Source organism: Lepisosteus oculatus, chromosome 2, assembly GCF_040954835.1.
Source record: "Lepisosteus oculatus isolate fLepOcu1 chromosome 2, fLepOcu1.hap2, whole genome shotgun sequence".
NCBI classification, from domain to species: domain Eukaryota; kingdom Metazoa; phylum Chordata; class Actinopteri; order Semionotiformes; family Lepisosteidae; genus Lepisosteus; species Lepisosteus oculatus.
In genome coordinates, this window is record NC_090697.1 from 35,472,431 (window position 1) to 35,490,634 (window position 18,204).

Here is an 18,204-nt window from a genome sequence, read left to right on the forward strand (position 1 = left end):
CCTCTTCAACAATTCAGAAATCTTTAGTGTGGCAGAAGCACTTACAGTAAAACAGCTGAATATATACAACTGATATATATTTTGTTATCAACAGAAATATCTATTCAATATGCAATATGGTAATACACCTTAAGATTGCAATGATGTCAAGGAGCTTTTTGCTAAAAGATTGTAAGCACCATCATATTTAATTTAAAATCCATTCTTTTGTACTTTTCTTGTCTTAAGTGGTTTACTGAACTGTTGCAAAAGGCAAGAACGTTTTTCATTTCTAATTACCTTACTAGCACAGGTTTTGTGCTTTACCTGTTTTTTTATTTAAATAAATCTGACTACAGGTTGTACAAATGTGATATTTCTTCTTCTCTAACATCCTGTTTAGATAAAGCAGGGACTTTTTCACAACAATCATTGGTGTCATTCTAATAGAGCCATCTGCCTTTAATCGGTTGTGTCAGCACAGGTCACTACCTCAAGGTTGCTATGCATCTGTGTGGATCTCAGTCCTAAAAGCAAATCCCTTAATCAGAGACATGAGTGTACTAATAAAATAAGCCACTATGATGTACGAGAACATTAGAACTAGATTTTACATAAATCTCAATTTCATTTGATTATATGCATTCATAGTTAAGCCAGAGTCATTGAAACAGTGATTTGTTACCGATATATACGTAGTATTGATGTGTTTATTTTCTGTAGTAATCAACACTTAATGATTTTTGGTTTGTGTTTCAGGGGAGACATGTTGATTAAAAGGAAATGGTCAGGTGTGTAGCAGAATTTATTTTCTTTTCTTCAATCAAGTACCTAAATTTAATCATATTAAAAAATTAAGGTAGTGTTAACATTTAAAACTAACACCATTTTAAATAAATGACATGCACTTTTAGAAATTACTCAGTTTAAAAACACTTCATTAGAGCTTAATAAGTATTGGTATCAAATATTTTATATATCTTAATGTTTAATATGTATTAATTATGTAATTTAACATAGATAGAAAGGTCAATTCAGATTTTGATTTGAAATATGAATATTCCAGAATATAACTAATTTCAGGTTACAACTCAGTTGTAAAAAAGTACAACATATTATGCACATTTCTATTTCTCATATAAAAATTACTCTACTCTGAGAATACATTTATAAATTAGATTATTAACTGCACAATGTGTTTCTGAAAAAGTTGATAGCAACCATAGGATAACACATATGTCTCAAAAGATACCGTATAGTAGTTTTCTTAGTTTTATTATTTACTTTTCCTCTACTGTGGTATTTTTAGGACTCTGAAAAATATATTGCTTCTGCAGATACAGAGTAATATCACTTCATCGCACTATTTCAGAAGAATGAAGACTGACATTTAATCTGTATAAATAAAAGGTAGCAGAAGAACATACAGTACAGTAGCTGTTGTATTAACAGAATTTTCAGTCTTTACAATTGATAACTAACAATTAATTAAAAGTGCAATTGGACCATATAATTGTACTAAGTTCTATGACAATGTGCCTTGGAAAAACAGTAACTCTGAGCTAATTGAGCATGGGAAATCTTGAAAGCCACTGTGAACTTAAACCTTTAGTTGCAATTGTGTCATGAAAGAGGCTCTTGGTGGCTGCAAGGAAAGATAATTACATACAGCAATGAAGTGTGAGCCAAAGCTGGATTAGAGCAAAGTGTGGGCTGTAACCGACTCTGATTCCTTAGCTGTTATGCAATGGGAACAGCTTCTCAAATTACAGTTCACTCTTTTTACACCCAGAAAATACAATGATTCACATAAAATCACAATTAGATGGAAAACTGTAATTTGCAAGTTCTTTGTTTTTTCAGTTTTAACTCTACAGCACTTTGCATTTCTTTAGTGTCATCCCATAAACAATGAATTGTACATAATGTATTCCCCATACTGGTGTGCTATAATGTGGTCGTCAAGGCAACCATCAATAAGGGAAACAGCAATGCAAAAGCTCTTAGAACTAATGAAGACAAGGGAGCACCACAAATAAGAGGGTGAGGACAAGTGTAAGAATTCCAGAAAATCCAAGATAAATAATCAATGTAAAGGACATCAACTACATATTACCCATTAGCAATACATAAGTAATTAGGCTGAGGTGGTTGATTGAATCAGAACACCTGACGTCCTTAATGCTTTACAAGTATTGATGATAAAGAGGTACTTTATCACATTTATAATTAACAAACAATCACCAGAAAGCTATATCTCATCAAACATCACAATCATACATTTCGCACATTACTAATTTACTAACTTGTTCACAAAAAACAAGTTATTACTTTAAACGGTGCTTGTCACAATGCACAGATTTAAAAGCAGTTCGGAAATTTGTTCTGTCCTCACCTAAAAACATGACATACTGCACATACGTCATACGCATTTCTCATCTTATAGGATGGGTGCTCCTAAAATAGCCTATGACTAAAAATTGATGTCACATTCTCAAATAAATTAACCAACCAAACTGACAAAAAAAACAGTACATGACGAGAAGCTGAAAAGTCATAAAATACAAGCATGCATACCTCAGAAATGAAAATTTCATTTTCCCCTGAATTTAGCACTTCTTCCCAGCATTAAGACTACATATACCATTAGATGTAAAATATGTGTTCTCTGCACATTTGTATCCATGATTTAAGCTATATTGGTAATTATACTTAAGCAATCTGAAGCTGAATGGTAGTTTATTTGAGTTTGATACAGTATACACTATACAAGATACACATTTACAGAGATTTCAGTTTAAGTCAGTAACCACTAAATATGTGCCACCTATCACACATTTCGTGACCACTTAGAACCCCCTGTAATGTTGTTTGATGGATATAAAGCACTGAAAGCAAGATCAAAATATTTACGAGTACTGCCTGCAGGAAGTCAGACTGTAAATAAGTTCTTGCAATGATAGACTGCAGGATGTTTAGTCAGACATTATACTGTATACAAAGGATGGTTCATTACTGATCAGATTTATAAACCAATGACCGCCATATCTAAATAGTCAACACTACTGACAAAAGGAAATACAAATAAATGTCTCATCATCATTTCTGGTCTTTTATGATGATAAAAAATCAGTTAATTGTTAACTCAAAACCTTGTTTGTTCCAGAGAATTTTAAGCCTTAGTATATGTACTTCAATTCATATAGATTTACAGTGGTGTATGTCCTTCAAATACTATACATCTTAATAAGACTATACATATTATTTTTTACAAGGGATAGCCAGCAGTTTTCATTCACATTTAAAAATGGTCCATTTTCTTCTATAAATTACCAATGCAATAACTTGCAGTTGTTCCAACCTTTTTTTAAAAAAAAAACATCCTGGAGTACAGAAGAAATATACTAAAGGTGTGTTTCACAAGTCCAAGACTTCTTAGAATTATACAGAGAGAGGAAATGATATTAGTCCAGCAACATTCTGCGCTCTTATTTCTAAACTGCCTATGCAAATATAAAGAATGACCACACCTTCAATTCATTATTCATATTTTACTCAACTTGTATAGGTCAATACTGCCTCAGCACAGACATGAAATTATTCCTTCCACACATTTTTAAAATCAATTTTAGTCCTCAAATGCATGTGCAATTTAAAAATCTAACCACAGGCAGAATATGTGCTGACTTTACTCACCAAAACCTTCTATCAATAAATGAATCATTTTCTATGGGCAGAAAGCTTTAGTTTTGTCAACATATGCCTAATGAAATTTGGAAACTTACTCTTAGACTAGAAATGAGGTAGTCTCTTGCCAGGAGAAAAATATAAGAGCTCACAAATGACTGACCAGTTTACATCTTCACTCCTTCTGAAGAAGGCTGTAGACAGTGAAGAGTGTTACATTTGCATAACTTCACTTCATAAAATACCTCTTCCAGTGATCAGTACGAGGTTATTCTGCATTATCATTATTAGAGGCTGTTGCTTAAGTCATGAATATAAATGGAAACACTCCTGCACTGTCATTCCATTTACACATCCAAGACATATTCTGTGTACTTCCCAGTATTTTTGTGCTTCAGCATTCCTGTAACACTGATACAGGAACATGTGCTATTCTTCATTAAAACAATAATATGCTGACATTTTTACATGTTAGCTATACAAAGAAATTCATTTTTACATTTTCATACCAAATCACAATCAAATTATCACAAACCTACAATCGTTCACATTAATACTCACAGTAGCTGTACAAAATCTAAGAAATCTAAGCAAAAGCACAGTGAACTTGCGTGGCCTACAGTACACAAAACAAAATGTTCAGATAATCTATTTTGGGGAGAAAGCATTACTTTCTAAAAAACATCCAAGGATTAATGTCCAGTTTGATACAGGCTCAATAACATTTCCTTTCTAAAAATGAAAAATGCCTGAAAAGTCCTGGAATGCACAGGAGCTTTCCTCTCACTTTATATTTTAGCAATATAAAGGCTCTTCCAGAAATGTAAATAGCATAACGCTACTGAAGAAAAAAGCATCTAAAATCTCACAAATACATGAAATCCATAAAAGAAAACCGGACTGGAATATTTTCTTTTCAGACTCTCAGTAAGCAAAGTACTTACAAGAACAATGCTTCATTATAAAAGAATACCACATTTTGATTCCCTTGTTTGTTTTGTTTTCATGGAGCAATTTATAAAACTGATAATATCCAAACGCAGCGCATGATTTATAGCGTGTACCTTCAACTTCCATTGTTAAAGTAGTTTCAGCAATTTCCATCTTACCAAGGTGTTTTACTCCACAATATCTTCTTCAATTCTACGTGAAGCAAATGAAACACTTTTCTCAAAGAAAACTACATCAAACTTGACAGTTCTTTTAATCTTAAACATAGAAGTAGCCTATACAAAAATCTATGGATTGTGAGTGTATGCAGATAAAGATAGCAGGGGAAGAAGGGACTGTGTTAAGATTAAGGGCAATATCATATGCACAAAAAATGCGAGCTTTTTACATTTTCCAATATTCTAATTCAAAACATTTAACAGAAAAATTACTTAAAGCGACAACTAACATAGCATTCACCAGATCATAACATCCTCTCCAGCTTTGAATACCTTATATCTTAATGTCATCTTCCCATAAATAAATCCTTCATTGCCATGAAATATCATATAGAAGTCAAAAGCTATGTCAGTTATGCTATATATGATTCAACACAAAGTTTAATAACCATGTGTATATTTAATTGATCAGATGAAAGTCCATTTCTCGTTGCCTAACAAAACTGATCACCTTGCACTTCACAATTACTGTACACAAGTGAACAAAAGATTCAAGATACTATATATTAATGCATACCTAAAAAAACATTAAGGATAAAACTGCAACTGACATGACAAACAAGGCATGGTGATAAAAACTTCATGAACAGGAAGGTTTTGAGCTGTGTTTGCTGGTGAATAAAGAACAATACCAGAGCTACATGTGTCAAATTCCAAGTGCTGAAACTGCAATTATGACATACACCATTCAGTGGCAGTAGAAGAGTGAGCTCTTATGCGAATGCCTGAACGGCTATGTTCATGTTTGTGTTAGCATTTTAGTGCACACACTCTTACAGTGACAGTGGTAAGAAGGGGCAGACAGGCCCCTAGGTAAAATAAAACCTAAATAACAGGCTTTATTTCGAGCAAAAGTGGCCTGGTGGTAATCAGAAATCTGTACTAGGCAATGCAACCCAGACAACACAGAGCCTTGAATCCTTAAGGTGTACTAGAAACTGTTTTCTAACAAGGTTTCATTTTTTAAAGAGTGCATTTGGAGTTGTTCAATGTGAGCCTGCCTCACATAAATGAAAAATAAGCTGCTGTTAGAAGCCAGACAGATTTTATTTCAGCACACCTTTAATTTTATATTGTTAATTGAATTACGACAAAATAATGTGAACAATTACTGATAACCTGCTCCTGATTCCAACTACCCTGACCCCCGTTTATTTTGCATACTGTGTTCAGAGATTCTGCACAGTGATCAAAATATATTTATTTTTTAAATAGGTGCTCCCCTCCCTAATGCATTTAAATTATTTCACTAATTTAAATTTATATATTATTACATATTTTTATTAAGAGAATATGAGGAGGTATGCCCTGATGCAGCTAGGGATCACACTGTTTCCAATACTAAAAATATTGCCAATAGAAAATTGCATTATTTACAAAGCATATACTAATGCAATCAGTATCGGTGTCTGGAAAAACAATTCAATGTTGCACAAAGGTGAGTACTAATGCCTAATACTATTACAAAATATATTTAATATATGGCATAAAAAGCATGTCTTTGCAGCAGTGTTTTCTCAGTCTTACTAACGTTGGCATTGTAAAGAGTATTAAAATCTAGCTCATTGATTTGGGATTAAGGAATCTCAAATAATTGGAAGAGAACCTGGTCAGCCTGGCATCAATTTGACAAGTAAAATCTCTGTACCGGCTGCTCTTCTCAAAAAGATCTAATCTAAATCCTGCTCCAGAATATTGAATGTCCTGTAAAGAAACAAAATACAAAACTCTTCAGAGGGTGGGAGATTCTAGCTTCCTTCCAAAGAATATTTAAGCTTCAAGTTTCTGTTTTTGTTACAACAGATCAACAGTATTTCAAGATGAATTTATGAGAACAGCACTGAGTAACAAGAGATAGATGTTAGCATAGAACACAGCACAAGCTTAAAGAGAAATAGCAGGCCTCGCAGCTCAATTACAATTGGCTCGAAAATAGCATCTCAGACAGCATAAACCTTTGATATCAATAGAGTACAACAACATCTGATATTTTGCTTATGTATTAGTATAACTATAAGTCTAAAGGCTGCTGTTAAGTGCACACAAAACCCAGCTCTCCATGTTGTGTGCAGTTCAACACATAACATGCATCTGTAAGAAATCTGTGATTTTTTAGAAACCTTTAGCCAGCTACTGTATCTAACAGAAAGCAAAATAATATATAAATCAGTAACATTCATGAGCATGTCATATGCATTGGTTAAAATATTCCTTAACAAAACAACAAATGATCACTCTTATGCATCAAATGTATTTAGACCAAAAGTTGATGGTTTGACTGCTATTTTTCCAGTCTTGAAATTGTCCCAATTTGTCTTTGCTTATCCACCTAGTTTGGTATCAACTATGAACAATGAACGTGACAATTTTGGTAACTACAGTATATCCCAATCAAGACCATTGCAACAGAGATGTAATGTATGACCACATTTTGAACAATTACTGCGTATGTCTTTTTCAAATTAATTTTATTAACTTATGTTTTGTTTTGGAATGTTTATTCCAAACTGTAACTGATTAAGTGAACATTTTAAATACATTTAAAGTTAAAACCCATTCAGAAAATCTAATAAGTAAAATTTACTGATCGCATCAGTAAGTATTCATCCAATAAATCAGTATTTCACAAAATCGCATCACACAGTCTTTTTAGATTAATTTCTACCAGCTTTGTCCACAGGATGTATTTTTTGGGGGAGGAGCACTGATGTACTGCAATCATCAAGTCTCACCATAATTTTGTTTTATTAGATTCAAGTTAGGACATTGGCCACACTGGAAAATTAACTCTTTTCTTGTCAAATCACTCCAGTGTGTCTCTAGCCTTGTGCTTCGCATCACTGTCTTGCCAAAATGAAAATGTTTTGACAGTGACTGCTTGGGTGACTCAAGCAGGTTTTCCTCTTGGATTCTTCTGTAATTTTGTCAGTCATCTTCCTGTTCAAGATGCTTCTCAGTACACACTATTCTTCAGCCGCGCAGCTATGCAACTCAAGAGTATGCAGTTATGAGTTACATACACTACAGTACATAAACCATTATAGGCGACGCAGAATTATTATATTTTAATGCAATTGCTAAGTATCAGAAAATGTAACTTGGTGACTGCCCGTATATCTGAGGGAACATACAGAAACAAATGCACTAACTTTAAAGTTAAGTTAAACACTTTGATTACACAGAGTACTCCACTGTTTTGTGAACAAAAAAAAAATGGTTTTTTTTTGCACCTGGTCTGATTAGGGTTCCTAGCAAAGGGAGTGAATATGTATGAAACAGAGAATCCTCTAATTTTCTTTAAAAACTATTTTATTTTTTCAGCATGTTTTAGATGAATCGGTTAGAAGTAGACAGAACAAATCCTATTTGCAAGTTCAGATGGCAACTCCAAACATGCACATACTCAATTAACTACCACCTACTATTTAAGAATTTCTCTTCTGTTAGGAGATTAATTAAAGAATGCTGAAAATCAAAATACGGTAAACTCACATTTAACAGACAAAATATGCTGAAGAGGAATTTGATCTGTAAATTTCAGGTGGATGCTGAACATTGGTGGTGGTGGAGGGGAGTCCCCATTACCTGTAAAGCGCTTTGAGTGGAGTGTCCAGAAAAGCACTATATAAGTGTAAGCAATTATTATTAATTATTATATTATTATTATTATTATTATTATTATGCAGAAATCCCAGAATTTTTCCAGCACTGCCATAACAAATTGTTTTACAATTGTTGTTTGTGTTTCGTATGTTTTAGTAAATTTTTACAAAACACTTATTTTAAAAAATGCACCAAAACGCTACCATCATGTAAAAAAAACTCTGTAAAGCACAGATAATTAAAGGACAAGGTCAATTGCAATTACAATGGTTTTTGTTTGTTACATATGCTTTAGACAATTTTATAGAGTATATTTACAAACAATGAAATAAAGAGCTTGTATATCTATGATAACAAAGGAAAAAGAACAATTCGCGTTGATTGCAATTGTTAAAAAATAAGTAAAAAAGTACAGATAGCATATATATATAGCATTTGAACTGTATACAGTATATGGTTCTTATATAATAGTGTGTTTCGGGGCTGAAAAAGTGTCGTTCATGATTTAACAAATGTTCAGCAACACCCCTTTTCATCTATCAGTCCGTTAAACCGCGTGTTTACTCTATGCCATATCATATCATATGTTCTATTTGTATCCATGACTGATTTTACATGTTCAAAGAGCTCTAACAACATGACCTACCTTTTCAAAATCCATGGTAACTACTCCTTAGATTCATATTGTCCTACAGATGATCATGTTGTTTAGGATAAATTATAATTTCTATTTAACAGAGGTAAGACTTATTGGTCTAGAATTACTTTTGGTTTTATCAACCCTTTCATAGATTGGCGCTGTCCATGTAAACAGTAGTGTTTAGTTAATGGTCAATTACTTATGAGAAATGATTGAGTCTTTTGTTAGGCTTAACTTGTGCCTGTGGATCATAATAATCTTTTTAAACTCAACATTTTCTCTTTTTTAAATGTTTTCTGAGGTGTTCTGTGTATGTGTGTATTGTTCTTTATTGATTTATTTAATCATCTGGGAAATCACTGGGGACTTTGACTTAAGTACGCTTGGGATAAATGTGTTCTCTACTTCAAGCAAAATATCTTTAAGTAGTTGTAATTCATTTTCTTCTGACTCCATAGCAATCGTGTCCCATTCTAATTTATACAGCACATTTAAACTATACATCGACAGCTAAAATTACTTCTCCAATTCACAGTACAATAGACTTCAAAATGGTCAATTTAGACTGCATGTTCCTTTTGAGATGCAGAGAATATAATCTTCTTACATTACTTTACTAATTAATGCACTAGTGTAAGTGTACATTATACATAGCAATTCCAGCACATTGTCAATTATGTAAATTGAAAATTATTAATTAGTGTAATAAACTGAAAGGAAAGCAACGAAAACAACAGATCCAATATGACACAAAAGATTCTGAAATCTACAACTAGAACAATCTTTCTATAAATGACTAGTGAAATAATATATACAGTAAACTAGATGTTGAAGGGAGACTATGAAATTAAAAAACATCCTACAACAGGCAAGTCCAGTAGGTGCGCTTGATCTAAGAACTCCTTGGCATTAGCCATTAAGGGCTAATTTTTGTGCGAGGACAAGGTTGCTCTCAGAGATTTCATATTTTAACATTACATACATTGCACTTTTCTACAGATTTTTAACATCTGGGCAACCACTGCATACAGACCTAGGTATCAGATCTCTGTATTCAGTGGAAAAATTCAGTCATTTCTCATCAGTTATTCTTGCCTTTATGCAAACTCCTCTTAATGCTAACAATATTTATTATTCTCAAAAGCACTTCTGACATCCCACACTAAGAACTTGTGAATAACAGATTAAACTATTAGCTTTCCCATCTTCTTTAGAACAGGGTTCAACTGCTGATCAGCTTATAAATAAAGTGGTTTTAATGTTAACCTACTGCACAGTATATATCAAAAATTGTAAAAACAGCCAACTGGCACCATTAGATTGTTTAGAATGCAGTTTCTAGACGGGTAGGACAACACTGATAGTTACATACTAACACTGAGAAAAAAGGAAATTCCATAAAATATGCAAATGTGATGCACGATTCTAGTAAAGACACAAACCACACATTGTGATTCCATTGTTTTGTACCAAAATGAAAGAGGACAAAGCTAGTTTCCAGTGGCAGAACTGTGAGCACCATTTTATATGAGATGTGCATAAAGTTAGTTCAGAACCCCCACAAAACAAAAGTAGGAACCCTACAGTCAAACACTAAAAAGGTTAATGTTTCACTGAAAAGAAAGTTCAGTTCATGCCTTAATCACTTATATTTTAAACTAAAAAAGAAATGTTATCAATGCTTTGTAGAAACTGAAAACCAAAATATTGATTTATTGATGTCACCTTTTAATTCAGATCACAATTCTTCAACTAATTATCATTAATAAAACAAGAGTAGATTTTAAATTAAAGGAAAACACAAAATCATTACATAATCAAACTAATAGTCATAGTCAAGTTGGGAAAAAACACGAACATTAATCATGAAATTGAACAGCTAACTCCCCACTGTGTTGAGCCTGCTTTGAATGTTTAAAACCCGTTCTTCATCAAGAACATAAAGTTATAGGCCACAATATGTCAATTCCTCTCAGATTCAGAGCATAAAAGATGTCTAATGCATGCATGATACTAAGTAGGAAAATAATTCATAATGTGCAAGCACAAAGTGAGTCACACGTCTGAATGCAAACAAAGACAAATTTTTGTCTGCTGTCATGCTTCATGATTGCAAATAAAGACAATGAAATGTACAGTATAAGCTTGAACCCTTGGAGTCCCAGACTAAATCAGTGCATTGGGTTTTCCCTCTCATTCCTACACAGAAAGAGAGTCCTTTGCACACATTAGCAATTGTGTATGCAAGCTCCCACATGATGCACACTAAGATTACTGGACATAAGCTGTCTCGGTCAAAAGCCTTTGTACCTTAATCTGAAACACCTATTCAATAATTAATTTGCCTAGATAAAATTTTGAGTAAACTAAGATTACTGAAAACAACTTCATCTCAGGAGGTGACAGGAGAAAAACAAAAGAAGAAATAACTAGTTCAGAGGGTTCCAAAACTTACCAGAACCTTCACTTGGAATCAATGGTCAATAAACTTTAAAAAGTAGTTAATTTTCACTGAAGAAAAGGTATAGATAGATACTTTATTAATCCCATGTGGGAAATTGCAGTGAAACCGTAGCCTGGCACAGTCAACACAGCGCAGTGTAAAGAAGTGATACAATAACACAACAATACAATACAGTAAGTATTAAGTAAGTACAGTAAGTGGCTGTGGGGGGATGGGTGGTGAGCCACAGAGAGTCCTGAATCAAACCTATTAAAGAACTGGTTCAGCTCGTTGGCCATCTCCAGATTCCCCTCAGTTACACCAACAGTCTGTTTGAAGCCAGTGATCTCTCTCATACTGCTCCATACATCCCTCACCTTATTCCTTAGCAGCATGTCATCTACCCTTCCTCCTGTATGAGTCCTCGCTCTCCCTTAACTTCCGCTTTTGTTTCCCTTGCTTAACCACCTCCCTGCCCCCCCTACTAAAGGCTCTCTTCTTATCATTCAGAAGAGCCTTCAGGTCGCTGGTGATCCTGGGTTTGTTATTGGGAAAGAAGTACTTCTTTGGTTGTTATGGTGTTGTCCACACAGAAGCTAATGTAATCAGTGTAATGAACAGTTTCAAAAGATCCAAATAGTTTTTGACATCCAGTTCATAAATGCAGAGTTTAAAAACTTGATTATTACACAAGTTTTTTTTATCCCTCCTGTGCATCATGAGTAAAAAAGTCTGGGCAAGGAGGACAAGGAGAGGAGAGGAGGAGAGAGGAGGTGGTGTGGGGTGGAGAGAAGTGTAATTATGTTTGCGATATGCATTTCATCACAACAATGTTTCATCTGCACCAACAGGTGGATAAATCATTGAGCAAAAGAAATATCCATATATTTTACACATTTCATGCAACTACCTACTACAGTAAATTAATTATTGTACGAATAACTTTATTTCAAATGAAGGGGACCAATACCCTATCATGCAACTGTGCATGGACATGAACTAGTTCATTTCCAAAGATTGAAAAGTTCAAAAAAGTTATTATAAGAATCGTAAGCATAGATTGAGTTTTTTTTTATTAAAACTAAACAATATTAGGTCTTACTAGTTGCACAAATTGATTGTAACAGTAAACAGTGCAAAAGCAGAACCCCTTCTCAATAACTACTACTTATGTAACTGAAATAAAATAATCTGTCAAATTAAAAATATTTAAAGTATTTTGCAATGTGCACATCTACAAGCACATACATTTTAAAAGTAACCAAAATGATCAATCAACATAGTTACATCTGGTTCATGAATAAACAAAATGTTATGTATATTGGTAGCATTTTAATTATTATAATTAAACCAAAATACTAACTCCCTGAGATCCCAAAGAATCTCAAAGAACTTCACATACAAGATTTTATTATTATGTTTTAATAATGAAAACATTATCAAAGTCTTCATTTATTGGCAAAACAGTAACACGTTATAAAATAAATGAGTCTTAATATAAAATATATTAGTCCTAATTTATGAGGTCATGAATGACATTAATGACTAACACCATACAAGCCTATTCAAAACCTTGCAACCCTGCAAAATTGTTTTGTTCTTTATCTGACTTTAAACCTGGCAGATTTCAACAACCAAAAGTTGTTCACATTTGCAATTGATAAGTTGTAATTTTATTTTTTGTGTCTACAAGAGGTCACAAACCACCCCTCCTCTGAAAGCATTTAGCCATTTAACTCCAAAATGTGTAAGTAAAAATCATCTACATAGCAGATGATTATATCTGCTGGTTCCTGACCATGGCCAATTCTTTGTCTTTACTGTCAACACGCAGCTCTGTAACACTAACCTATGCAATTTAACAACTTGAAACATGGTGTCATTTCTTTACACATTCCTTGTACATTGTTAACATCTGACATATTGACATTTCTTTTTTAAAGCAAGATGGCCACCTTACTGACATTCTCATAACGCAAACTACCTTTGTCTTGGAACCACAGCACCAACTGAACTGAAACTTTACAGTTTTCATGAATAATGGAAGGTGCTTCTGATTTGCAGGGTGTAATTACACCCAGACCCGCTTTATAATTACACCCCACAGGTTTTAGCAATACTTTGGACGCCAGCACAAGGTTACCATGACAAAACCTGCCCTACAATCCTAAGTGCTCTTCTTCAAAACCATCTGGTCAATTAGCACTAATAATGGTAGATATCACACTAGTGACAATTACAATATGGTGAAAATAGATGCCAAATTATCTTCTCTTGTCAATAACCATCTCGCACTACAAAATTCTCTAGTGCAAAGCACATCGGGCCAATTAACAATATAGTGCCAATATTACAGCTTTGCGATTCTGATTAAACCCAGATGGTTGCCTGAGCGTCATTGTGTTCTTAAACCTTAAACTAATGCTGTTTTGGGAACCGCCAATGACCAATGGTCATGAAATATCAAAGATACTGCTTTAAACGTGAACCTTACATTTTGGTGACACTAGTCCTGCTTGTTGAAATACTATACGACTAACATCTTAAAAAAACTGGATGGCCAATGAACTCCAGTGTTGGGAGTTATCATTCTAGTTTTCCTCGAGCTTGCTGATAAGTACCTGCTTGGAAGCTTTCAGTACTGCTTTCACGTTTCTAGTTATGTTTTGCAAAGTGATACTTGACAGTGTAACAGCATGAGTTAAGATAAATTTGCAGCTTAAAAAAAACACTTACGATGCATCCTCAAACATAGCATAAAGTCTAGAGCTTTAGTATCAAATCATAATGGTTGTAATTTGTATTAAATGCAACAGAAATATTATGGAAATGTTTAATGTTATAACTGCATATTATTATTTAATAAAGATATTAAAACTATTTTATAAAGTATTTTGTCCATTTACTGTATATGTTAGTCTGCTTGTTGAATCTAGAAAAGTCACACACCCACATAAAACTCGCTTATATATTAAATATATATGTGAAGAAAATTTCGCTTCTGCACTTGAAGAAAAAAAAATCCCTGACTTATAGGTCCGCATAACAGTGACATAAGAGGTTCTGTATAATTAATGATTCTCATCTTCCAGGGAAATTTATCAGTAGAAGTGGTTGCATTTGTAATTTTTTTTCATTTTATATTTAGAACCGCCAATTATTTTTGTTATACCCACCACAATTACAATAACCAATTGTGTGTTTTTGATGTCTCAGCTTGCAACTACAAACCCCGTGATCACACACAGGGGAGGCTGAAATGTAGGCAGACTCCACTGACCTTTCAACCTACTGTACAAGCAACTTGTCTCTTAACAACTCAGAGGCTCCAGAGTCAAGTACTGGAAATTCAGCACCCATTCGAGGAAAAGTGCTTGCCAAACCAAAAGTTCTGCAGGCTTGCAAGTCCTGGGAGGCCACAGAGGAGAGAGAACCCTGACTGACTATTCAGCGCCTGTGCAACTTTCCCAGTTGTGTGCTGTTGTCAACACTAAACCCTAAGAACATCTGGGATGTTCAACATTTCCACTGTGTCTTGCTTAGTTTGTTATATACATTAACCTTTCTATAAATACATTTTTTTTTATTCTACATTCTTATGTTAAAGGTACTAAAATTCCATTGTTTTATTCCACAGTATTGATCTCTTACTAGAGTTTCAAATAAGGGTTTGACTTTTCAATCCCTTTCACAATTTAGACAACCTTATTTATGATTTCCCAGCTGCCTCATTTATTCCAGGCTTAAAATCTACCTTCTGATGAAAGATAAACCCTGGTATAGTTCTTAGCGACAATCTCAGATTCTTTCCAATGCCGTGCTGTATTTTTGTACCAATAGTGTAATAAATCCTCAGAATAATATATTATATACAGAATTCAGCAGTTTTTATTAAATATCCATTAACTCTTCATTGTACTCATTGGTGAGTCTAAAAAATAAATGAATCCATATTCTTATAAGATTTTTATAGTTCTGGTCCATCAAACTACTGTTTGCAGTGAACATCCTTCTTACCTTCATCACATAACATTTTATATTTACTGATGTCAAACTTCATCTGTTATGTCTTTGCTTCCATTCCACCCAAATCATTTTTGTGAGGATTTTTTTTAGCTGACAATCCCAGGTTTTGCAGTTTTGCAGACGTGACAGGATGCTAGTTTATGCAATTATGTAACATTTTCAGATTAAACCAATCAGTGATGCTTATGCTGGAGGAACTTGCTCATATCAACTTATTCTCACTAAGCACCGAAAGCAAATTATAAAAAACATGTCAAATTTTAGCTGACAGTGCAAACCAAAGTCCATTTTCCAACACTATTTTTACAACACTAAAATAAAAGGCTCTCATACTCATACGATGGGTTAAAAGTGATGTTTCTAGTATTCAGATGAACTAGAAAACTAAACTGCTGCATAAGAAGCTGTTATGATTGTTTCAATAATTTCTGCTTAAATTATTTGTACAATTTTCCCACACAATACCACAGAGTACAGGTTAAAACGTTCACCTTTTTTTGATTATAGGAATATGTGGAGTCATGTGGTGCCACGTTTCACAGATCACAACTTTTAAAAGCATTCATGTAAAATCATAGCTGACCACAGTACATGATCCCAAGCTGAAAGTGGAAGAATAAGCTTTGAGCTATGCCAGGTGTTTCCAGCTGTGTGGATTTACCTGTGTCCGCAGGATTTCACCTTTGGTCAGCTGCATGTCTCCAGTCAGTTCCTTCACAGAGATGCCAAGTGGTTCTAGACGCTTACTGAAGTAATTTGTCATCTCAGCAGCCAATGCCTTCATAGGGGCAACGTACACAATCTGTAGTGAAAGGACATTCAGTTGATAAATGAGTAAACTCCACAGTATCATTTGTTCCTTGGCAACAAGTACAAATCACAATTTATTGTGAAATATGAAGCAGGCCACTTAGAATGAAAAACTTTAATGGTGATATATGAAAAGTGGTTATCATTGTTAGCTAGGTTGGGAACTTTTTAAAGGACAATGGATTTTGTTTACTTAGGCCCACTGTACAGAAAATTGCAGCTGCTTTAGATTTGAATGTTTTACATTTTACTTTACTTATTTATGTGATTCAGGTAGGCAAATATATATTCAAGATTCAAATGTAGCAGTATGTTAGTAATGAACTATAAAGAAGCACTGCTTCGTGTAAAGACTTTTAGACAGGTAATAACCTTGACATGTAGCCTGCCTATGCAATGTGACTGATAACAACACAATATTTTAAAAGATAAAGCTTCCATGTGATTTATACCTTAAATTCATCCTTTCTGATCACTCCTCCTTGCTGAATATGCTGGCGAATTTCATGCAGAACAGTTAGCATAGCAATATTCGTTTTCCCAGCTCCGGTGGGTGCACAAATCAGCATATTTTCGTTTGTGTTGTAGGCTGTCTCAAAAACTATTGACTGGATCCGGTTTAGTCGTTTCATGCCTTTAAAAACAAGTTGTCCAATCTGCAAAAATAAAATGTAATAGTAATTAAGTGACCCTTTTTTTATCTATCCATAATTACATATATAGAAAATACAGATATCAATTTGTCTGATCAAATCTAAGTAAAATATACAGAATGAAAACTAGCAATAATGAATTGTGTTTCTTACATGTTAGATGCAAATATAGGAGTCAGTTTTGTGAGGGACATTTTACAAAACATCATAACAATGATTCTTTGACAACACATTGCTTTCTCAGCATTTTAAAATCCAGAATTGGAATCATTCTTTTTTAACTATAGTATACACATCTGAGATATATTCATTTGTCAGAGCAAAAAAAAAAATTTCATATTTTGTAAAATGGTGCATGTTAAACATGCACTGTTTTAGTCAAACTAATAAAAAAACGAGTCCTGTATTTTCCCATAATGTCAGAAAAATGTCATGAATATAATTACTAAAACACTGAATCCTAAAATTAATAATTCACAAAGAATGAAAAGGGTACACATTCATATGTATATGATTTTCTGAGAGCATAGTTAATCAAATGTAACTGTTGAGTAAATCATATTATAATTTGAACAATTTTTGGTACTCTAGAAGTATAAAATAAAGATAACATTGTTCATTTGTCTGTACTGGAATAATGCTTCCTGAATTAATAATGCACAAGTTATATGTACACACTACTATGCAAAAAACATTGATAATTAAGAGATACTATATACTGTATACACACATATATATATATACTATATACTATATACACAGTAAGAGCAAAAACAATTTACCTATTAAACCTTAAAAATACAGCTTCATTTGTAAAGTTCTAAAAGAACTTCATATTCATCAGAATCTTCAAAACCATAATCCTAACAACTCAGAGTAAACTATGAGCAGCAAATATAAACAGTTATAGCAGCGAATCCATCACATTTACTAATTAAAACCTATTGACTGAGTGTCAATTGTTTCCCATCATTATAATTATTTTTGTACTATGGAAGATAGATCTTAGAATTAATTGTTGGCTTAAAACTAAATTTCTAAAACAACAGCAGAAATGGTTGAAGAACTGTAATGCTGCATAAACATTACACTAAATAAAAAGAGCACAACAGTGATATCTAAGACTACTGTACACAAGAGCATTGTACTGTATATGAGAGGTACACAAAAAATCATGAACATTATATATAATTT

General features: G+C 33.4%; 1 protein-coding gene across 2 annotated transcripts in view; it reads right to left on the minus strand.

Moving 5' to 3' along the window:
• Positions 1-18,204, minus strand: part of ascc3 (activating signal cointegrator 1 complex subunit 3) — a 372,889-nt gene that overhangs the window by 273,215 nt on the left and 81,470 nt on the right. For both annotated transcript variants that reach the window (XM_069178640.1, XM_069178641.1), the window contains exons 9-10: positions 16,810-17,013; positions 16,209-16,349 (exon numbers count right to left, since the gene is read on the minus strand). In XM_069178640.1, the coding sequence (XP_069034741.1) occupies positions 16,209-16,349; positions 16,810-17,013 (345 nt within the window). The remainder of the gene's footprint in view (positions 1-16,208; positions 16,350-16,809; positions 17,014-18,204) is intronic.